Here is a 23,871-nt window from a genome sequence, read left to right as displayed (position 1 = left end):
AGTTTGTCTTCCTAACGGGCCTGAGGTGTGTGCACTCATTAGCCAGCACTCTGACTGGGAGCAGAGGGCAGCACAGCCACCTCCCTGAGCCAGTGCTTGTCGTTGGGAGGCCCTGCTGACCCGTGCTCTCTGCCGCAGGCCCGGGAGCGCGCGTGGAGGATCGGCCAGAGGAAGCAGGTGACGGTGTACCGGCTCCTCACCGCGGGCACCATCGAGGAGAAGATCTACCACCGGTCAGTGCAGCTGGCCCACCTTCCTGCATGTGTGTGCAGGACAGGACCCACCGCGGGGCAGGCAGGCGTCTTTTATAAAGCAACGGTTGCTATAATGAGGGATAATGTGGTTTTTGAATTTTTTGTTTTGTGTATATATATATATATATATATATATATATATATATATATATATGTATGTATGTATTTGTGTGTGTGTGTGTGTGTGTGTGTGTATATATATATATATATATATATATATATATATATATATATATTTTTTTTTTTTTTTTTTACTAAAATAAGCCTTACTTTTAGTTTTTTTAAATGGCTTATTGTGAGTTGTTTAAAAGGTGTCTTTGAACATGGTCATTGTTCTACTTTACTAAACTTCAAGGACTGCTTCTGTTTAAACTTTATACTATTGTTATTTGAAAGAAATTTTCCTGCCTACTATAGTGTGCCATCTTTTTTTCAGAAAAATTTTAAGGCGTGACAGAATTGAAATGCTAACACATAGCATGTGGGTGTGATCGGTGTGGGTGTGAATAGAGTGGGTGTTCTGTTCACTTTGGCTCAGATGCCCATAGAGGAAGGTTGACCAGGACACCTGTTTCCTCCTCCGTTTCTCTCTGTGAAGAAGAGGGATTTGAGCAAGGAGCACTTACACAGTGGGATGGAGATTCTGCCAGTTTTGCCCTCCCCTGCTAAAGACTATTGAGCCACATCCCATGTGGAACCGGGCATGTTCTTCAGGGGCCTGGCTCTGAGAGGGCTGGAGACCAGTTGAGTCCTGAGAGGGAGAGCTCTCGCTTAGAAATACACGCCTTCGCCTGAAGAATAAGCCACTGAGGGGGCAGGGCTGCTTTGTGGAGGGATCTGAGCCAGAGTGACAGTGGCATGGTCCTTTAGCATGGGTGTGGCTCAGTAGGTGGAAGCTGGTGAGGTGGCTCCATGTGAAAACTTTGCAGAGCCCAGGCGGGGCTTGCTGAGCCCGTCACGGGAAGGGGCCCTAGTCCAGGAGTCCAAGGCTGGCTTTTGCAGCGTAGACAGGCTGTGCGCCACTTGATTGTGTGGAAAAGGTGTTTCTTGAAGTGTGATGAATCTTGGAATTTGCAGAAACCTATGGGGTAATAATAATAATAAGGCATTATTTCTAACTATATTCTATAGAACATGGGAGACACTGATGTTTTGTGTACTTTTTGAATGTTAATGTCCAAGGCTAGAAGTTTTAGGCATTTTAACACCTGGATACCGCAGTTATCATCTCTCTCTTAACATAGTTTTATTATTAGCATTTGAGGTAGAGCTGAATATTGTTTCATACCAGTTTGCTTTTTATCTTTAGACAAATCTTCAAGCAGTTCTTGACGAATAGAGTGCTAAAGGATCCGAAGCAGCGGCGGTTCTTCAAGTCCAATGACCTTTATGAGCTGTTCACTCTGACCAGTCCTGATGCTTCCCAGGGCACTGAAACAAGTGCTATTTTTGCAGGTATTGCAGAAGATCGTTTAACTTGAAGGAATAACTGATATAAGAATTACAAAATGTAACACGAGTGTGTTTTTCCTTTTACAGGAACTGGCTCAGATGTTCAAACACCCAAATGCCACTTAAAAAGAAAACTTCAGCTGGCCTCTGGAACAGACCATAACATTCCAATATGCAATAAGTTCCCCGATCCTGATGCACCGGCCGGCGGTGACACAGCGTTAGCAGAGAACTCCACAGCTGGAGGAGCTGCTGTAAATGCAGTCCCTTCTAATCAAGGGGACCCTTTGCGAGAGGCCCCTCCGATGCCTGGCACTGGAGCTCGCGGTGACAGCCTTGCTGAGGAGACAGACGCGGTGTGTAGACTGGAGGACTCACCAGTGCCGAGCGCAGAGGGGCAGTGTGCACGTTCTCCAAGAACCAGTGACATGGGCAGGACATCTGGTGGAGAAAGGATCGGTGAAAAGCAGGGTCTTGATGATAAAAGAGAAAGCTGCCAGGTCCAAACTGAACCTCTTTGTGAGAATGGACAAATGGGCAATACCTTCTGTAAGCACAAGTCGAAAACAAAACACAGTGTGGCAGAAGAAGGGGCCCAGGAGACACTTCTGAGGCCAAAGCAAAAGCCTAAGAGCTCCAAGTGCCGCAGAGACGCCAAGTTCGAAGGAACTCGAATTCCACACCTTGTGAAGAAAAGAAAGTACCGGAAGCAGGACAGTGAAAATGAGCATGAGAGCACACAGCAGAACCACGATGACTATGTTCTAGAAAAGCTTTTCAAAAAATCAGGTAATCCATTCTGGCCGGTGTTGGCTTGGTGGTTAGTGTCAGCCCGTGCACCATAGGGTCCCAAGTGCCATTCCTGGTCAAGGGCATGTACCTGGGTTACAGGTTCAATCCCCGGCCCTGGTTGGGGCATGTGCAGGGGGCAACCAATAGATGTGTCTCTCTCACATCAATGCTTCTTGCGCACTCCTCCTCTCTCCTCCCTTTCATGCTATCTAAAAACCAATGGGTGAGGATTAACGAAATAAACAAACAAAAGAAGTCAGGCCATCCTGTGCTGAGTTTGCCATAGGTGTGCTGGGACAGAGCACGAGCAGGCTCTGCTGACAGTGCTGTCTGCTGGAAGTAACTTTTTTTTCTGAAATTAAGATTTGAAATGTATTGACATTTTTGAAAACTATATTCACCTCTCCCTTTTGAAGACCTAGGATTTGAAACTTTGGAGAATGGTAGTACTTGACATAAGCACTTGCGGGAGGGGTGCAATACGTTAAATGATTTGTCCGGTCTGAACATTAATAGGAAATTTCCCTACATGTTATATTTATCTGATTTTCCAACCACAGGAGATTGCAGCAAGGTTGGGGTGTGTGTAATGGCCAGAGGCAGGTATCTAGAAGCAGGAAAGCTGATGGCTAATGTCAGGGGAGAACAATTAGGAAGGAGTCTCAGCAATGTGTCAGGACCCTGGGGACAGGCCGTCCTGCCAGCTTAGTTGTCAGAGGGGTGTGGTCCTGTTTAGGCCTGAACTGAACAGGTCGCTGGGATGGTCCTTTGTTCAAGGACTTAACGGCATTTCAGAGAGAAACCGTAGGGGCCTGATGCTTTCCTGTAACTTGTTATTGATCTGTTTTCCTAGCAAATTACCTGTTTTGTCTAGTTTTCAAGTTCATTTGCATAGAGACATAGAAAATACTCTTGAAATGTTTCATTTTTAATTTACTTCTTTTTCAAGATAATTTCCCCCTTGTCATTTCTAATTTTCTATGTCCCCCACACACCTTCCTTTTTTCTTGATCAAGTTAAGCTAGTGGTTTGTCTATTTTTTTTTTGTGTTTTTTTTTAGTAAATCAAGATTTTGATTTATTAATTAGATCCATGATTGTTCTCTACTTCAAAATTTTTGCTTTTATCTTCATTACTTTCTTCACTATGTTTTTGTTTTTATTGTGTTTTGGTGAATTTTTTTTGCTTTTTATAAAACCACTTGACTTGAAAATATAATTTTTGTATTCATTTATTTTTATTGATAATAAATATTTAGGGCTATGAATTTTTCACTAATAACTACATTAAATCAGTCTAATGTGTAATATTTTCATGGTTATTATATTTTAGAAATTCTATAATTCTGGTTTATATTTTTCCCTTCAATAAAAAATTGTTTTCTTTTGAATGATTCAGAAAGATAGCTTATTGAGATATAATTTCTATACCATCCCATAGAAGGCTTTAAAATTCTCAGCTAGGTGGGAAGAGGTGATGTTGGGGTTATGATCGCAGCATCATGCTTCCATCATTGTAAACAGGGACAGTGATAGGCCCTCGCTCACACCATGGGTGAAGGTAATGGCACAGCCTGTAAGTGTCTGGGTCTCAGTGAGCAAAAATACTCATTGTTTTCCTCTACCTGCAACATGCTAGGCTGCGGAAGGAAAACGGCGCTTGTTTCCCACCCGAACTAACACGTTTCCTGTTTCCGTGTTCTTGCTAGTTGGCGTGCACAGTGTCATGAAGCACGACGCCATCATGGATGGAGCCAGCCCTGACTATGTGCTGGTGGAGGCGGAGGCCAACCGAGTGGCCCAGGATGCGCTGAAGGCACTGAGGCTCTCCCGGCAGCGCTGTCTGGGCGTGGCGTCTGGTGTGCCCACCTGGACCGGCCGCCGGGGCGTCTCCGGGGCCCCAGGGGGAACAAGGTGAAAAGGGCTGCCCTGCCGTCCTGGGGGAGGCCGGGCTGGGGGAGGCCGGGCTGGGGGAGGCCGGGCTGGGAGAGGCCGGGCTGGGAGAGGCCGGGCTGGGAGAAGGCCGGGCTGGGGGAGGCCGGGCTGGGGGAGGCCGGGCTGGGAGAGGCCGGGCTGGGGGAGGCCGGGCTGGGGGAGGCCGGGCTGGGAGAGGCCGGGCTGGGGGAGGCCGGGCTGGGGGAGGCCGGGCTGGGGGAGGCCGGGCTGGGAGAGGCCGGGCTGGGGGAGGCCGGGCTGGGGGAGGCCGGGCTGGGGGAGGCCGGGCTGGGAGAGGCCGGGCTGGGGGAGGCCGGGCTGGGAGAGGCTGTGCTGGGAGAGGCTGTGCTGGGGGAGGCCGGGCTGGGAGAAGGCTGAGCTGGGAGAGGCCGGGCTGGGGAAGGCCGTTCTGGGAGAGGCCGGGCTGGGAGAAGGCTGAGCTGGGAGAGGCCGGGCTGGGGAAGGCCGTTCTGGGAGAGGCCGGGCTGGGAGAGGCCGGGCTGGGAGAGGCCGTTCTGGGAGAGGCCGGGCTGGGAGAGGCCGGGCTGGGAGAAGGCTGTGCTGGGAGAGGCCGGGCTGGGAGAGGCCGGGCTGGGAGAAGGCTGAGCTGGGAGAGGCCGGGCTGGGGAAGGCCGTTCTGGGAGAGGCCGTTCTGGGAGAGGCCGGGCTGGGAGAGGCCGTTCTGGGAGAGGCCGGGCTGGGAGAAGGCCGGGCTGGGAGAGGCTGTGCTGGGAGAGGCTGGGCTGAGAGAAGGCTGTGCTGGGATAGGCCAGGCTGTCTGCTGGGCATAGTCAGGGCAGGCATAAACAGTAGGAGGCCTCAGGGAGGGACGGCCAGCCAACTTGTGGGACTCAGAGAAACACGTTTGTAACCTCACCTTCTTCGCTTTTGTCCTTCTTCCCAAAGACAAGCTTTCAGGGGGAAGGAGAGCCGTTTTGTTAAAACCAGGAGGAGATGCAAAATCACCGTTAAGCCTCATAAGACCTCTCGCCAGCTCCGCAGGGGCGTGGCTGTGCTGCTCAGTCACTCTCCTGGAAGGGCCTCCCTCCCCGGGGAGGCGGTGGCCCGAGTGCTGAACACGCACACTGAGGGCTTCTCCCAGGAGAATGAAGCGGAGGGAAGGCGGCCATGGCTGCGAAGGAAGAGGCACGCAGAAAAACGTCTTCCAGGAGGAGTTCAGTTGTTGGAAAGGCATTTTCATCTCTTAGTCACTAAAACACTTTACCTGGTTCTTTCCTTGTTTAGGAGTAGGTTTGGTCAGAAAAGGAATTCCAGCCTCTCTGTGCAGCGTCCTTCGGCGTCCTCACAGCAGAAACGCCAGGTAATGAGATCGCTGTCCGCTTCTCACCTGGGAGACTTGATTGCATTCCCAGGAAAATGTAACCCGATTCGGAAGTGAAAAAGTCGCTGGCTAATGCCACCTGCGATTTGTGCTGTCTGCTCTGATTTATGAACCCCTTTATTCCAATCTAAAAGGCCAGCTAACTTCCTAACAGAAAAAGTCTTTAACTCACGATCTGGAGCAAATTCTCTATTTTGCGCTGAGAAAGTTAATGTGTGTGTGTGGAGGCCCCGGGGGTGGGGGGGGGTGGTGGCGCGGGAGTCACACAGGGATAGGTGACAGGTGGGAGGCGTGGCCCCTGCAGCCTGCCGCCCCGGAGGCTCCGTGCTTCCAAAGACCACTGCCCTGCCCTCTGGAACAAAGGCCTGGGGCGCTTGGCACTCACCGGCTGCCGGAGCTCTGACGGTCTCCGCCACAGAGCAGCCGGGCCTCGCCCCTCAGTGCTCTCTCTGGTCCTCTGGTTAAGGCTGTGCTACTGAGAACCTTTGGAACTGTCAGGTTCAGGCTCCTATTTTACATGAATGCGAATAGAGAACCTTTGTTTTTAAGGTAACACGTGAGGTATAAATTAGTAAAGAGTAAAATGATAACAAGTGAAGAAGAGTACAGCTCCATGTTGTTCCTGCCCCACAGCCAGCCTAGACAGGGATAGACTGGGAGGAAAAGAGGAGGACCCCCGGAACTCCAGCTTCCTGGAGGCAGTTTCCTGGCTCCTGCTCCCAGCCCCTCTGCTCCCTCGGCCTCTTAACGCAGAGTGGCCGCCAGTGCCTAGTGTAGCTGTGGGTATGTCCTTGTTGTTGGTTTTAATGCAGGCGGGTTTAGACGGTGACTCTCCTTTCCCTCTGGGGTATCTGGTGTTCCATTCTTCCCCGGACTGGACCCCTGGCCCGGGCACCACGGATGTGTCCCTCAGAGCTCTGGGAGAGAGCGGGCCGTAGTGAGACCTGAGACGTACAGTGCACTCACTGCTCTTCCTTCTGCAGGACGCCATCGTGAAGAAGGACGGGAAAGACCTCATTTCAGAGCATTTTAGTGGAAACGTGGAAGCTGTGGAGTCCTCGTCCGGGGCCCTCGCGTCGTCCTCTCTGTTGGCTAAAATGAGAGCCAGGAACCACCTGATTTTGCCGGAGCGGCTGGAAAGTGAGAACGTGCCCCCTCACGAGGCCGGCGCCCCGCCGCCCCCCTGCACGGAGCAGGACGACCTCCTGGTGGAGATGAGGAACTTCATTGCCTTCCGGGCCCGGGTGGATGGCCAGGCCAGCACGCAGGAGGTTCTGCAGGAGTTCGAGTCCAAGTTATCAGTTTCCCAGTCTTGTGTCTTTCGAGAACTGTTGAGAAACCTCTGCACTTTTCATAGAACTTCTGGTGGGGAAGGAATTTGGAAACTCAAGCCAGAATACTGTTGATTAACATTAATTTCTAAACTTTCAATTGACTTTCCAGTGGCGATTTCCAATAATTAAGACTGGTGCTCATGTCTGTCAGCAGAGGTTGGCTGCATTTGATGTTTACTTGAATGATAGCTACCTCATAGTTAAAACTTAAAGGAAGAAGAAATTCTTTGGGACTTAAGGATTTATAAGCACAGGGGTTGATTTTTTTGATGCTATGAATTAGTTATAAAGCCATGGGCCTGACAGTCCTTGGACACATTTATTCCTTTTCCCAAAAGCCACTGTCCCCGAGCATGCTGTTCTCATTGAGAAGTCTATGACCCGGAATCGCAGGAATTATTTCCTTGCACTAAAACCTGTCTTCTATTCGGTGAGACCTGCTCAATAAATTAATTTAGCAATATCTGATAACAGCATTATTTTTGGTGCTTAACTTTTTAAAATGTTTACATTTATCATTTGCCACTTCAAAAAAGAAGAGATTTATCTTTTGAATCATCTTAATTGTCTATAAATGGTCTTTCTTTTAAGATGCTGTTGATTTGGCAGGTATTCTTGTTAGTAAAGCACGAAATAGCCCGGGTAAACAAGACGTGCTTGTAGAAGGTTGCAGTGTACTCAGCTTTATAGCAATCGAAGTCCCTGCGGTGACTGTTGGTTTTAGGAAAATGAAATGCTATCTTCAAAAACAAAGACTAAACAAGCAGAACCAAAAGTAAGTACAGATAACACAACCAACACACACGCGCGAACAAACAGCACTCCAGAGCCACCCGGATCCGCGGTGGGTGCTGTGCGGTGAGCCATCCCAGCCCTCTCTGCTCGGCTGCGAGGTGACCTCCGGATTCCTGTCCTGGGCTGCGGCTTTCCGTGGCGCTGGGCTTTGTGTCAGGTGTGTCTGTGCTGCTTCCATCTCCGTGGCCTTGGTGACGGCTCCTGTGGGAGAGGGGCTTCAGCTGCTCTCACAGGCTGTCAGCCATGTGCTTGCAGCTCTGTGACGGTGCTGTTTGAGCCTGTTTGTCCTTGTTTCCTTCTCATTGTTACGTTAAGATCTCAACTATGAAGTCTTAATTTTTTTTGTTTGTGCAGAGAGTGGAAGGGAGGGTAGGAGGGGGAAAGAGAGAAACATCTGATGGTTGCCTCTTACATGTAGCCCTACTGGGGCCCTTCAGTGCAGGGCCAGCACTCTAACCACTGAGTACAACGGCCATGGCCTGAAGTCTTTTCTTAAAGTCATTGTAGTCTTAGACTTTTTGTCCTAGGGCTATTCAGTGCTACATGTTTGTTTCTTGGATTTGTGTTCTCTGACTTGCTGTTGGTCCTCTCCTTTCATGTGTTATGCTGGCCTTCCTCCGTCCCATGCCCCATGCCTGCTGAAAGAGCAGCTGTGTCCGGGTCTTCTGTACGCTCCCCCTGCCACCGCGAGAGGGGCGTGGGCGTGGGGGCAGGAGCTCTGCGGGCAGCAGGCAGCTCTGGTGAGGACGTGTTACTTTTCCATTCTGAGGTTCTGGGCAGCAGGCTGGCCAGCACCCTCCGCTTTGGCAGGGGAAGTCGAGTCGCGATTACCACAGGGGTTTTCTGCTGTTCTGGGGGATTCTGGTTTGTTCATTTCTTTTTCTATTTATAGAGCGATTCATTATATCTCAGAGGAGAAAGGTTCTATGTTTCCCTCATTCGCCATCATTATCTAGAAGTCATGGGAGGGATTTTTAAACTTGAGTACTTGGCTCAGAAGGGAGCCCAGCTCAGGACTGTTTTGTTTCTGAGAAGTCCTCTGGTATTTTTATTTATGTAGTCATTAGCCTAAGAGAGATTGAAGTCCTGATACAGTTAGTCAGTGGGAAGTGTGTGTGCATCATTTGAAATCTACACGGTTCTCCTTCCTTTACTGATAAAGTTGTATCTGGACAGATGCTGCCCAGCTAAAGGCTATTTCCAAGCCTCTTACAGTAATTGTGGCCACATGACCAGGCAGTGGACGTGAGTAGACCTTCCAGATTAGGTCTTTAACTAAGAGTTAGTGCACAATCCTGTCATTCCCCTTTCTTGCTGGCTGAGATGCAAGTGCGACCTTAAGCAGTGGCATGGCATCGGCAGAAGTCGTGTTAAGGTGGAAGATCCCTTTGTCCTGTAACTTTAGAGTGAAATTAATTTCTGACTTGCTTAAATCGCTGTTCTTTGGAGTCTCTATTGCAGCGGCCATTTTTGTTTATTTCAATGCATGTGATTTACATAAGTGGGATTATATCCTTATTTTGCAATTAATTTTTTCTTTAACATTATATGCAAGATGTCTTCATTCCTATAATGACACCTCTACCTTCATAGAATTGCGGGAATAAAAATCAAGTATATTTTTAATTCTAATGGAGACTAGAGGCCCGGTGCGCAAAATTCATGCATGGGGACGGTATGGGGTGAATCCCTCAGCCGGGCCTGTGCCCTCTCACAGTCTGGGACCCCTCACTCCTTACTGCCCACTGCTCGGGAGAGGCTCCCGTCACTGCCATGCGCTCGCCAGCTGTAACCTGGCTTCTGGCTGAGCAGCGCTCCCCTGTGGGAGAACCCTGACTACAAGGGGGCAGCTCCTACATTGAGCGTCTGCCCCTGGTGGTCAGTGCACATCATAGCGACTGGTCATTCTGCCATAACGGTTGCTTAGGATTTTATTATATAGATGTAACTATCTGACAGTCAGTGTGCCCCCCGAGGGGTCCCAGATTGCAAGAGGGTGCAGGTCAGGCCAAGGGAATCCACTGGTGTACGACCCAGGCAGGGGAGGGATCCGGGAGGTTGGCCAGTCGGGAGGGACCTCGGGTTGTGTCCAACCCATCTTGCTCTCCGTCTTGATCTAACCTATCTAACCTTGAGCAAGCAAACCTACTGGTTGGAGCATCTGCCCCCTGATGGTCAGTGAACATCATTGTGAGTGGTTGAGCACCCTTAGTATATTAGGCTTTTATTATAGCCTACCTAATATAATAAAAGAGTAATATGCAAATTAATCGCCACACTGCTACGCCCACCAGCCAATCAGCAAGAATATGCAAATTAACCACAACAAAGATGGGTGCTGCTACAGAGAGTAGGAGGGAGGCTTGGGTTTTCCCAGCAATGGAGAAGCCAAGCTTTCCACACACCCTGATTGATGTCTAACTGGGCCCAGGCCTCAAGGTTACAAAGTTTCAATTATAGAAGATAAATCCCAAGAAAAATGGCAGAAGCCACAGAGCTGGAGAGAGTAGGCTAGGGTTGTCCCCAGTGACAGAGGAAGCCAACCTTTCCACCTGCCCTGGCCCAGGCTACAAAGTTTAAATTATAGAAGGTAAACAAACCCCAACAGAAATGGTTGCTGACATGGAGCAGACCAGAAGGCTTGGCTCCACTCCAGGCTACAAAGTTTCAATTGCAGAAGGTACATAAATTCCAGATACCAAGGCCTCCGCTTGGGTTGCCGGGAGGCATGGCAGCATGCAAACCACCACAGGCTCCTTGCTCAGGCCGACCCCTGCCCTAAGAGAACACCCACCCTGATCCAGGCAAACCAGCTGGCCCCCCACCCATGCACCAGGGCTCTATCCTATCTATAAAAAGAGTAATATGCAGATTGATCATCACTCCAACACACAAGATCAAGATAGCTGCCCCCATGTGGTCAAAGATCCTGCCCCCATGTGGACACAAGATGGCCACCACAAGATGGCCAGCAGTGGAGGGCAGTTGGAAGGGACCAGGCCTGCAAGGGAGGGCAGTTGTGGGCGATCAAGCCTGCAGGAGAGGGCAGTTGGGGTGACCAAGCCAGCAGAGGAGGGAAGTTGGGGGCAAACAGGCTGGCAGGGGAGCAGTTAGACATCAATCAGGCTGGCAGGGCAATGGTTAGGGGGTGATCAGGCTGGCAGGCAGAAGAAGTTAGGGGCAATCAGGAAGGCAGGCAGGTGAGCAGTTGGGAGCCAGCAGTCCTGGATTGTGAGAGGGATGTCCGACTGTCCTAAATGGGCAGTGGAATATCCCTCGAGGGGTCCCAGATTGGAGAGGTGTGGGCTTTGAAACTGTTCTATTCAAAGGACCATACCCTACATCCTTGACAACAACAGATACTTTTTTTTTTTAACCAATCTTGTGGTTGGAAATAATCTTGCTTTTAACTTGAATTTCCCTGATTACTTTTAAAACTAAAATTTCATATTTTCTTGTCATTTATAGATCCTCTATTGTATGTTGTCTGTTTATGTCATATTTGCCTGGTTTTACTCTTGGTTATTTATCTTTAAGGGTTCCTCCCCTCCTACAAGCAAAAATGTAAAGGCAATTGTTCCAACTAGTATTAACTAGTCCATTTCTTTCTTCATTTATTTGAAATGCCAAGTTTACCATATGATAATTTGCCTATTTCTGGACAATGGATCTAGATGTCTGTCCTACCAACCGTGCTCTTCACTGTCATTTGACTTCATATGCGTCTTATTGTCTATAGGCAAGTTCCCCCTTCGTTCCCCCTTCTTCCATTGTCTTATTCTTGTACATATTTTAGAATTAATTTATTAAGTTCCACTAAAATTGTGGAGATAGACTTAATTGTAATATAATTTTTCCCATTAGTATCATGATAGGTCTCTTTATTAATTAAAATATCTTATGCTCTTGGATAAAATAACTTTTTCATAAAGATCTTGCATGTTTCATATTAAGCTTATTTCTAGGTATTTTATAGATTTTTAGTTTTGGGTAAGAATTTTTAAATTTTACATAAAAATCTGAGAAATTGGAACATCCAGGTATCTACTTTGTTTATGCTGTCATTTATTATACAGAAATTTTTAATTTAAATACAGTAAAATTTAGTCTATCCATACTTTGTTTTGTTTACTTATTTAATAGCCTTTTTAATGACCTAAAGTCATGAATACATTCTCACAAATTCTCTTGTAAAGTCCATAAAGTAGTTATTTTTCATAGTACCTTTAAAAAAATATATTTATTCTTTTCCTCCTAATCCATAAGACCACTTCTACATTATATTCTTTTAAAAAAATCTTTATTATTAAAAGTATTACATAGGTGTCTCTCCCCCCCATTAACCTCTTCCAGCCCACTCCCGTCCCCCTACCACCAAGATCCTCACCACTCCATTGCCCGTGTCCACGGGTTATACATACATACAAGTTCATTGGTTGATTTCTTCCCACTCACCCACCCTTGCCTTACCTCTGAGGTTCAACATCTGTTCATGCTTCTCTGTCTCTGGGTCTATTTTTGTTCATCAGTTTGTCTGGTTCATTAGATTCCACACATGAGTGAGATCATGTAATACTTATCTTTTTCTGATTGGCTTATTTTGCTCAGCATAATATTCTCCAGGTCTTTCCATGCTGTTGCAAATGGTAAGAGTTCTTTCTTTTTTATTGCCGCACAGTATTCCATTGTGTAAATGTGCCACTCATCTGCTGATGGGCACTTAGGCTGTTTCTAAATCTTAGCTGTTGTAAATTGTGCTGCTATGAATATAGGGGTGCATATATCCTTTCTGATTGGTGTTTCGGGTTCTTAAGATATATTCCTAGAAGTGGCATCACTGGGTCAAATGGCAGTTCCATTTTTAGTATTTTGAGGAAACTCCATTCTGTTTTCCACAGTGGCTGCACCAGTCTGCATTCCCCCCAGCTGTGTATTAGGGCTCCCTTTTCTCCACATCCTCGCCAGCACTTGCCCTTGTTTGGACAGAGATCCTTGTATGGAGACCAATGGGGTCAGCTGGGACCCTGGAGTTCTTAGCAGGCTGGTTCCTAGAATAGTGGGCAGGCGGCCGCTCCTCCTGTCCAGTCACTGAGGGCTCCTAGAGACTGTTCAGACCTGAAAGCTTGGTCTCTGCCTGTTTCCTCAGGGAGTACAGTGCAGGGAGTGGCAGGCTGTATCACCTGGGGTAGATTTTTTTTGCTGTTGTTTTTGTTTTTTCATTTACCTGCCCTCTGGGTGTTGGGAGTTGGAAGCTCCTCCCAGGGAAAATGGCCGTTTCAGTTTGCAAGCATTTGAATGATGCAATGCAGGACTCCTGGCTAGGGCTTTTCCAAGTCTCCCTGCCCTACTCCCCCCACCCCCGCCTGTCCTCAGGCACCTCAATCCACGCCTCCTTCCCTGTGCAATGACTCAGGTGTGTAGTTACAAATGAAAACTTCTGTGCTCTGGGTTTATAGATTTTTTTTTAAAGACAATTGAAACTGTGGCTCTGTCCCCTACTGGCTCTGGTCTGCCAGGTCTAGACTCTGCTGCCAGCAGTCCTGCTGTCTTTTGCAGCTGCTTAGATGATACAGGCACTGCAGGTGGCACTATAGTGGGTCGGGAAGCACCTCGGCAGGCAGGTGTGGGGAGCCCTGCCTATGCCCCTGGAATAGTTCTCCCTGTAGCTCAGGTCCCTCCTCTCCCGTCTCCCCACCTCTCATCTTGTCCTTCCTGCCAATCTCAGGTCCTCCTGTTCTTCCTGGTATAGGTCACCTCCTCAGCTGGACCACAGTTAGAAATCCAGGTGAATGTTCTCCAATTAGTTGTATTTCCAGCTTGGCCCAGGGATGAGGTGTCCAACAGGTCTGCCTATTCGGCCACCATTTTCTCCTCGGATAGTAAGATATATTCCTAGAAGTGATATCACTGGGTCAAAGGGGAGTTCCATTATTAGTTTTGTTGAGGAAGAACTAATATTCAATTTTATTGAATATTCAGAAAAACATTATATTCCATTTTTATGTATTTTATGGGAAACATTATGGGAATGTTTCTAGGCTCTGTGTTCCATTAAATTGGTCCACATATCTAACTGCCAGTAACCCACTGTTTTAATCATTGTAGCTTTATAATTGACTATCAATATATGATAGAATGAACCCTGCCTGTCTTCCTCTAGAAATGCTCTAATTCTTAGATCTTTGTTTTATATAAATTTTGGGATCACCTCTCATATTTGGATTTTGTTGTTTTTGAAATTGTATTGACTGTACAGATTGCTTGGGGGTGATTATAATATTGAGTTTATCATGTATGAATAGGTTATTTATAATGCATATTTATTAAAAAGACATAATTCTGTTTTGTCTTTCACTGATATTTTATAAGATTATGCATATCTCATATTTATTCCTAATAATCCTATAGTTTTGATTGCTACAGTAACATTTAAAAATTATTTCTAATTTTATTGTTGACTTCTAGCAATCTTCCTGAACTTTTACTAGTTCTGGTAATCTATAAATTATTCTGTATGTGACAGTTATATCAGCTGTAAATAATGATAACTGTATTTCTTCCGTTCTAATACTTATATTTTATACATTTCCTATATGATAATGAGTATAAACAACAATGTTTGGCTTCCTTGTCTTATTCCTGACATTGAAGATAAGCTTCTAGGTTTTTACCATTTAATATATGGTGTCCTCAAAAATGTATACACACCCTTTGAATAATTATAATGGCAGTGTTTATTAAAATACATTTCATTTTCAAAATTGAGCTATTAGCTGTTAGGTGTGTAAACATGTTGGGACCCCCAGTTTTCTAGCAGATGGCCTTTCCCAGGTTAAGGAAATGCTCTTTGCAGCCCAGAATACACTGCTGGATTGTATTAAATGCTTTTTCTGCATCTGTTCATTTGATTGTGTAATTTTTCTCCTTTAAATATCTCTCAAAATATCATAAAATACACAGTTAAGCTTTCCAACTTTAGAACATCTTATAGATTTCCACCTCCAGAATGGCAATGTGAGGGACACGGTGGACTTGCTATTCAGAAAGCAACTATAATGACACAATTTCAAAAGACAGACAAACACTTCCACCACCACCTCAAAATTTATTATTTCCAGAAATAGTCTTAAGGGAATACTGCAAACAAATAAACACTTAGTCGAGAAATCTACAGTGAGAGTCCATGACTTTTGAACCACAACTTATTTGTCCCCATCTCAGTGATGAGAGATGCTATAATTCAGGTATGTTTAGCTCACAAAATTGGGTTCCCAGGCTCAGTTACCAGTCAAGGAAACAGTATCTTACTGGGAGTGGCATGCTGCCAGCATTTCTCATCCTCTCCAGCTTCAAGGTTCAGGGGCTAAATTTATAGAGTTAAAAAGTGTAGCAACAAATTAAAAATTTACTAGGCAGGCTCAAGTAGATTTGAAATGGCAGGAGACTCAGCCAACTTGCAGATAGATTGATAGAGATGCTATCCAAAGAAGATAGAAGAGAAATAATGAAGAAAAATGTACCAAGCCTTGGAGAAACGTGATGTACCATTAAGTGCACCAATGTACACATAATGGGAGTACCAGAGGAGAGGAGTGAGAAAGGAGAAAAAAAATTCAAACAAATAATGACTGAAAACATTCCAAATGTATTGAAAAACATCCTTGAAGCTAAATGAACTCCAAAAAGGATAAATATAAAGAGACCCACAGGCACATCATAGTGGAAAGCTGAGATCAAAGACAAAAAGAACATCTTAAAAGTAGAAATTGAATAATTATACCTCATTTACAAGGGAACTTCAAGATTAACAGTAACTCAGAAGTAATGGAGGCCAGAAGGTAAGGGTAACACTCAAAGTGCTCAATGAGAGAAAACTGTAAATGAAGAGTTCTGCATCCAGCAAAGGTATTACAAAACGAAGGTTAGCCCTAACCAGTTTGGCTCAGTGGATAGAGAGTCCCAGGTTCGATTCTGGTCAAGGGCATGTACCTTGGTTGCGGGCATACCCAGCAGGAGGTGTTCAGGAGGCAGCTAATGGATGTTTCTCTCTCGTTGATGTTTCTACCTCTCTAACCCTCTCCCTCTCTGTAAAAACTCATTGAAATATATATTTTTTAAATGAAGATGGAATGAAGACTTGCTGAGATAAAAACAGAAAAGGTGTTACTAGCAGACCTGCCTCACAAGGATTATTAAAGTTCTTTAGACTGAAAGCCAGTGACTTCAGATACCGTTTCCCCGAAAATAAGACAGTGTCTTATATTAATTTTTTCTCTCAAAGTTGCGCTAGGTCTTATTTTCAGGGTATGTCTTATCTTTCCATGAGCTAGGTCTTATTTTCGGAGGATGTCTTATTTCGGGGAAACACGGTAGTAATGCATATCTATGGAAACAAAGAGCTACTGTAAAAGTAGATTTTATAATAAAAATAAATGAGACAGTATGTTTCACCTCTAAACTGATTCCAAAAGCAATTGTATAAAATAACATGTATATAATATATTGCTGGGACTATCACGTAAGAATGTAACATTCACCAATAACAGCAAGAAGGTGTATGGAGCAAGCAAGGCTACAATGGGCTAATGAAATGATCACAGATGGTAAAGTAATAGTTATAACAATGATGTGGATTTCTAACAATATGTATCATCAAAATGAGGCAGAAAACAGGAAATAGCAATAGAGCTATATGGTAATAATGCCAATACAGGATTGGAATTAAACTAGTATAAATCTGTAATAGATTCTGATAAGTTAAGAAATATGTGGTAAACCCTAGAGCAATTACTAAGAAAACAACGAAAAAAAATAGTGAAGAAATCATTGGTAAATTAAAATAGCACATTATAATTTAATAGAGGCCTGGAGCACAAAATTCGTGCATGAGGGGGAGTGTCCCTCAGCCCAATCTGCACCCTCTCCAATCTGGGGCCCCTCAAGGGATGTCCAGCTGCCCTGGATGGGGCCTAAACAGGTAGTTGGACATCCCTCTCAATCTAGGACTGCTGCCTCCCAACTGCTCACAAGCCTGCCTTCCTGATTGCCCCTAACTGCTTCTGCCTGCCAGCCTAATCACCCCCCTAACTACTCCCCTGCCAGGCTGATTGATGCCTAACTGTTCTACCAGCCTGATTGCTCCTACCTGCCCTCTCCTGCAGGGCTGGTCACCCCTAACTGCCTCCCCTACAGGGTTGATCACCTCCAACTGCCCTCCCTTGCAGGCCTGGTCCCTCCCAACTGCCCTCCACTGCTGGCTATCTTGTGGTGGCCATCTTATATCCACATGGGGGCAGGATCTTTAACCACATGGGGGCAGCCATATTGTGTGTTGGAGTGATGGTCAATCTGCATATTACTCTTTTATTAGATAGGATAGAGGCCTGGTGCACGGGTGGGGGCCAGCTGGTGTCCCAGATCAGGGTGAGGGTTCCCTTGGGGCATGGGGCAGCCTGAGCGAGAGACCTGTGGTGGTTTGCAGGCCAGCCATGCCCCCTGGCGACCCAAGTGGAGGCCCTGGGATCTGGAATTTATTTACCTCTCCAATTGAAACTTTGTAGCCTGGAGCAGAGCCAAGCCTCCTGCTTGCTCCATGGCTGCCGCCATTTCTGTTTGGATTTCTTTACCTTCTATAATTGAAACTTTGTAGCCTTGAGTGGAAGCTTAGGCTGGCTAGGGCAGGCGCAAAGCTTGGCTTTTTTTATTGCCTGGGAAACTCAAGCCTCCTTCCTGCTCTCTGTGGCTGCAGCCATCTTGGTTGGGGTTAATTTGCATACTCACTCTGATTGGATGGTGGGCGTGGATGGTGGGTGTAGCAGAATGATGGTTAATTTGCATATTCTTTTATTAGGATAGTTGGGTTTATATCTGGGCCTTTATTTTTTATTTTTATTTATTTATTTATTTATTTAATATATTTTATTGATTTTGTACAGAGAAGAAGGGAGAGAGATAGCTAGAAACATCAATGAGAGAGAGTCATCGATCAGTTGCCTCTTGCACACCCCCTACTGGGGATATGCCCGCAACCAAGGTACATGCCCTTGACCAGAATCAAACCCGGGACCCTTCAGTCCCCAAGCCGACGCTCTATCCATTGAGCCAAACTGGTCTTGGCTGGGCCTTTATTTTTTATTCTCTATATATCTTATGTCTTTTTTCTTTCTTTTACTCCTTTACTGTTTTCTCTTGCACCGAATGAATCCTATTTAATAAAAGAGTAATATGCAAATTGACCATATCTCCGCTACACCCACAAGCCATGCCCACCAACCAATCAGGAGCATGTATGCAAATTAACCCAACCAAGATAGCTGCAGCCACAAAGAGAGCAGGAGGCTTGGGTTTTCCCAGCCAAGCTTCCTGCACACCCTGGCCAGCCCAGGCCCCCGCTCAAGGCTACAAAGTTTCAATTATAGAAGATAAATAAATCCCAGATCCCAGGGCCTCTGCTTGGATTGCCAGGGGGCATGGCCAGCCTGCAAACCACCACAGGTTCCTTGCCAGGCCACCCCACACCCCAAAGGAATCCCCACTCTGATCCAGGACATCCTCCTGGGAAAACCAGCTGGCCCCCATCCATGCACCAGGCCTCTATCCTATCTAATAAAAGAGTAATATGCAAATTGACCACCATTCCAACACACAAGATGGCTGCCCCCATGTGGTCACAAGATGGCCAGCAGTGGAGGGCAGTTGAAAGGCTCCAGGCCTTCAAAGGAGGACAGTTGGGGAGGATCAGGCCTGCAGAGGAGAGCAGTTGGAGGCAATCAACCCTGCAGAGCAGTTAGGAGTGACCAGGCCAGCAGAGGAGGGAAGTTGGGAGCAAACAGGCTGGCAGGGGAGCAGTTAGACATCAATCAGGCTGGCATGGGAGTGGTTAGGAGGTGATCAGGCTGGCAGGCAGAAGCGGTTAGGGGTAATCAGGAAGATAGGCAGGCGAGCAGTTGGGAGCCAGCAGTCCTGGATTGTGAGAGGGATGTCCGACTGCCCTTTTAGGCCTGGTCCCACCAGGATCAGATCTAAATGAGCAGTCAGACATCCCTTGAGGGGTCCCAGATTGGTGAGGGTGCAGGCTGGGCTGAGGGACACCCTCCCTCTCCCCCCCTGTCCCTGTGCACGAATTTTGTGCATCAAGCCTCTAGTCCTATATAATGAGCTAATATGCAAATGTCATCACGCTGTCATACTGTAATGGCTCAGACACTCAACACTGGGGAGAAAGAAATGGGGACAAGGCACAAATGAGCTCATGAGAGAGGAATGGGAACCAGCCAGGATGTGGCCTGGGAGAGGGACAAGCCGCCCATTTCCCAGTCCCAAGTGCCAGCGGCTGCCCCTATGCCTGTGGCCCAGGAGGACAGTCCGCAAGCTCTGCGGTCCCCATGGTCCCGGGCACGGCAGCTGCACCTGCTGCCCGGAAGAGGGACAAGCTGCCTGCCCTATTGTCCCAGGCACAATGGCTGTGCCTATACCCGTGGCCCAGGAGAGGGAAAAGCTGCCCGCCCTATGTCCCGGGTGCCAGCACCTGTGGCTGCAGCCCAGGCAAAGCCACCGACCCACAGTCCCCTGTGGCTGCAGCCGGCCTGGGCAAAGCTGGCCTGGGTCCCAGGAACCTGCAACTAGACACAGGAGCGAATCCTGGATCTTGAGTTCAGAGCGAGGCAGAGGCAGTAGGGGCGATCAGGCCAGCTGGGGAGCAGTTAGGGGCGATCAGACTAGGAGGGGAGCAGTTAGGGGCAATTAGGCAGGCAGGCGAGGGTTTAGAGGTGATCAGGCAGGCAGGCCAGCGGTTAGGAGCCAGCAGTTCCAGATTGCGAGAGGCAGTCAGACATCCCCTGAGGGGTCCTGGATAGGAGAGGGTGCAGGCCGGGCTGAGGGACCTCTGCTCCCCCTGCACAAATTTCATGCACCAGGCCTCCAGTACAGTAATAAATGTGAGTGAATTAAACAATCCAATCAAAAGTCAGAGGTTGTCAGATTGAATTAACAAAAAGATGTAACTTGTCTACAAGGGACTTTAAATTCAAAGACAAAAAGAACGTAAAAAGATCATGCAACCATAGGAAAGCTGAAGTGCTAATATCAGACAATATAGACTTCAAAATTTAAGAAATGTTTACCAGAGAAAAAGAGGGACATTAGTAAAGGGTCAACCTATTGAGAACATATAATGATCATATATGCCCCTTATAAGAGAGCACCAAGACACATGAAGCAAAAACTCATGGAAATAAAGGAGAAATAAACAATACTTGTAGACTTCAGCACCTCATCTTCAATAATGGATGGAGCAAGTAGGTAGACATTCAACAATGAAACAAGATTTGACCAACACTGCCCTAACTGGTTTGACTCAGTGGATAGAGCGTTGTCCTGTGGCCTGAAGGGTCCTGGGTTTGATTCTGGCCAGGGGCATGTGCCTTGATTGCGGACATGTCCCCAGTGGAGAGTGTGTGGGAGGCAACTGATTGATGTTTCTGGCTCTCTATCTCCCTTCCTCTCTGTGAAAAAGTTTAAAAAATATAGTTTAAAAAAAGATTTGATCAACACTATAAGCCAACTGAACCTAACAGTCTATAGAGATGCAAAAAAATTGAAACTTTTATGCACTGTTGGTGAGAATATAAAATGGTACCACTACTATGAAAAACAATATGGCAATTCCTTAAAAATTTAAAAATAGAAATCAATTCCACTTTTGGGCATCTATCTATCAATATAATAACAAAAGCGTAATATGCTAAGTAGGCCAGACAGCTCAATGACTTTCCAGATGACGTTCTGGATGAAGCCGTAGCTGTGAGGGTCAAGGCAAGCTGCTGGGGCTGCGAGGGCTCAGCCCCTTGCACAATTTTCATGCTTCATGCTTCTAGTCTCTATATATAAAAGCCCAGCAACCGGAAAGGCAGAACGACCTGTGGCTACTACACACACTGTGGCAGCCAACCAGCCTGATCCAGGCTCCGATCAGCCCCCAACACCCCCATCAGGGGTTGGGCTGGCCGGCCAACTGCCCGTATCTGCTCCCACCTGTCAGCCCAGCCTGCTGGGTGGGCCTGCTGGGCCACACCTGTGCACAGATTTACACACTAGGCCTCTAGTATAGCAAAGGCTAACATGCAAAGTGTCCCCTTGGGAGCTGGACTGGAAGACCAGGAGTTCAATTGCTCACTATAATGTGTGCTGATGACTTAAGGTTATATGAAATATCTTATTTGGATATAGATTAGAATTAGGTGGGATTTATAGATTATTTTATGAAATTTATTATATTTATGATATTGAACAGTCTGTTAAAACTCTCCATTCATGCAGGTCTTTTAAATCCGTCTATGGAGTTTTATACTTTTTTAAAAAATATATTTTATTGATTTTTTACAGAGAGGAAGAGAGAGGGTTAGAGAGTTAGAAACATCAATGAGAGAGAATCATCGATCAGCTGCCTCTTGCACACCCCCTACTGGGGATGTGTCCACAACCAAGGAACATGCCCTTGACCGGAATTGAACATGGGACCTTTCAGTCCACAGGCTGATGCTCTATCCACTGAGCCAAACCAGTTTCGGCTGAGTTTTATGCTTTTCCCAATATAAGTTCATGAACATTTTTTGTTAGATTTATTCAAAGATATCTATAAATTTTATTGTTAAAAATTACATTTCCCCATGATTTGTTTATGTATTAATCAGTTGGTAATTAAATCCTCTAAGATCGATTAGTTTTATCTCGATTCTTCCTCTTTTTCCTTTGTAAAAATGTGTACTCCTGTTTTAAAGGTAATAATTTCAAAGTTTCACTATCCTCTATTGTTTCTTTAGGTTCTGATAGTTGGCCTTATCAGACTAAGGAAATTTCCTTCTCTGATTTTACTGAGAATCATTATTATAATCACTATTATTACAAATGCTCTTTCTATATCTATTGAGAGGAGAGTGGTTTTATTCCTTCCTTTAATTGTTTAATGTGATGGAGCACACTTCTCTGTTGTCTAAGGTGAAGCTGTCCTTGGAATCTTGTGATAAATCTACTCTGTTTCTGTTTTGAAAATACTGTTCGACTCCACTCCCCACTCTTTGGGGTAGGCTCATTGCATCTGGGCTCATAAGGGCATCTGGCCCATGGTTTCCTGTCGTGTACTTTCTCATTTAGAACATACGTTGCATCGGGAGAGTTACCTGCTTTTCGACTCTTTGAAGAAATTTGTATAAGATGATTTGTTCCTTGAAATCTGAGAAAATGCACCTGTTTTGCTGTGTATATATTTGTGGCAAGAGTTGTAGCTACCGATTCTACTTAAATAAGTAGATATGAATCTATTCTGCATTTCTGTTTCTTCTCATGTTACTTTTATTAAGTTCTATTTCTGTAGATAATGTTTAACTGTATGTAGGTTTTCAAATTTATTGGCATTGAGTTATTTATCTGATTCTTCATGGTATTGAAATTTTAACTGTATCTGTAATTGCTCCTTTATATTTCTAAGGTTGTTTTTGTGACTTTTCTCTCTTCATGTTCATATCATGCTGGCGGTTTGTCTCTTTTACTAGTCTATTCAAAGGACCCTTTTAAAGAAAGCATTTGGTTTTGTCATTCTTTCTAGTATTTCTTCGATTACTGCGTAGGTGCTCAGGATTGGATACGCGGGAATTCTTGGCTCAGGATGCCCGTCATTGTCCCGTCCTGACTGACTCCAAGGTGTTTGTGTCCTTAAGAATAAGCAGGTGGGAGCCGCTGCTCGGCCAGAGAGAGGACCTCCGACAGCTCACTGCTTCCCATCTATCCCAGCCCGCCCAGCTCCTGCTTCCCACGGCCCCAGCTGAGTAACCACTGCACGGGTTCCCCAGCGTTTCACTCTCCTGTTTTGTGTATGTGAGCATGCATTTCTAGGACAACATTACTTATTTTGAGTTCTTAATACAAAGAGCATCTTGTAGTACATTATATTCTGGGACGTGGTTTTTAAAGTGAATATTACACTGCTGTGTTTCATCTGTGTTACTGCATCTAGCTGTGTTTTAATTTTCACCATGGTACAACATGTCATGTTGTGAACATTCCACAACTGATCTGTTCTATTATTGAAAGTGTCAACTGAAGGCCACTGCCACCAATTCAATGCCTACAGGAATCCCAACTTGGGGCACAGTCAAGGGGGGGATAGACTTGACTCAGAGCAAACAGATCAACTGTAAAACAGCTCAGCTGTGAGAGTGCTCAGTGGTGGTACAGCTCAGCTGTGGGACAGCATGGCAGTGGGACAGCTCAGCAGTGGGGCAGTCCGTGGTGGAATCGTGTGGCTGGGAGGCAGCCCGGGAGGAGGCCCTGGTGGCACAGCTGCGCTCCACTGGCTCTCTGCCCTAGCTCTACCCACGCAGCTCCAGCTGGGGAAAGGCAGTCTCCACTGGAAACTGGAAGTGGGCTCCACAGACACCGAGCTGAAGCTGGCTATGAGGAGGAGTTCCAGCCTCTGGTCCCTGATTGGTCAGTTGTCATGCGAATGAGGACTCCAAAGCCTCACAGTTTTATTGATCCAAAATACACTGCCCTGATGAGTTGGTCAGCCATTCTCGTTGGTTGGTGAAGATGCAAATGAAGATACAGCAGTACAGCCCCATTGGCTGAGGCAGGTCTTCAGCCCATTGGTTGATTTCTGGACTTCTATAAGGGTTGACCCAGATAGCAGGAGTACAGTGCAGGAGGCTTGGCAGCTTGGGTGAACAAATAGGTGCTAAACTCTGGTTATAAATTTGAGTCCAGTGAACCATGAAAAATCCTTTGTCAAGTATGCTCTTCTTGGGGTCAACAAAAGACATTCTGTTTTTTATTTATTTTTTATTTTTTTATTTTTTATTGATTTTTTACAGAGAGGAAGGGAGAGAGATAGAGAGCTAGAAACGTCAATGAGAGAGAAACATCGACCAACTGCCTCTTGCACACACCCTTCTGGGGATGTGCCCGCAACCAAT

General features: G+C 46.1%; 1 protein-coding gene across 3 annotated transcripts in view; it reads left to right on the top strand.

The window, feature by feature from the left end:
• ERCC6 (ERCC excision repair 6, chromatin remodeling factor) overlaps nt 1–14,798 on the top strand; it is an 82,608-nt gene extending 67,810 nt beyond the window's left edge. For all 3 annotated transcript variants that reach the window (XM_084904717.1, XM_084904719.1, XM_084904718.1), the window contains exons 16-21: nt 139–233; nt 1,564–1,709; nt 1,794–2,495; nt 4,207–4,411; nt 5,678–5,753; nt 6,758–14,798. In XM_084904717.1, coding sequence (XP_084760843.1) covers nt 139–233; nt 1,564–1,709; nt 1,794–2,495; nt 4,207–4,411; nt 5,678–5,753; nt 6,758–7,180 — 1,647 coding nt within the window. In that variant the 3' untranslated portion in view covers nt 7,181–14,798. The remainder of the gene's footprint in view (nt 1–138; nt 234–1,563; nt 1,710–1,793; nt 2,496–4,206; nt 4,412–5,677; nt 5,754–6,757) is intronic.
• The last annotated feature ends 9,073 nt before the right edge of the window (nt 14,799–23,871 follow it).

The sequence above is a fragment of the Pipistrellus hanaki genome, assembly GCF_964339955.1.
Source record: "Pipistrellus hanaki genome assembly, chromosome: 14".
In the NCBI taxonomy this organism is placed as follows: Eukaryota; Metazoa; Chordata; class Mammalia; order Chiroptera; family Vespertilionidae; genus Pipistrellus; species Pipistrellus hanaki.
This window is presented reverse-complemented; position numbering and strand designations above follow the sequence as displayed.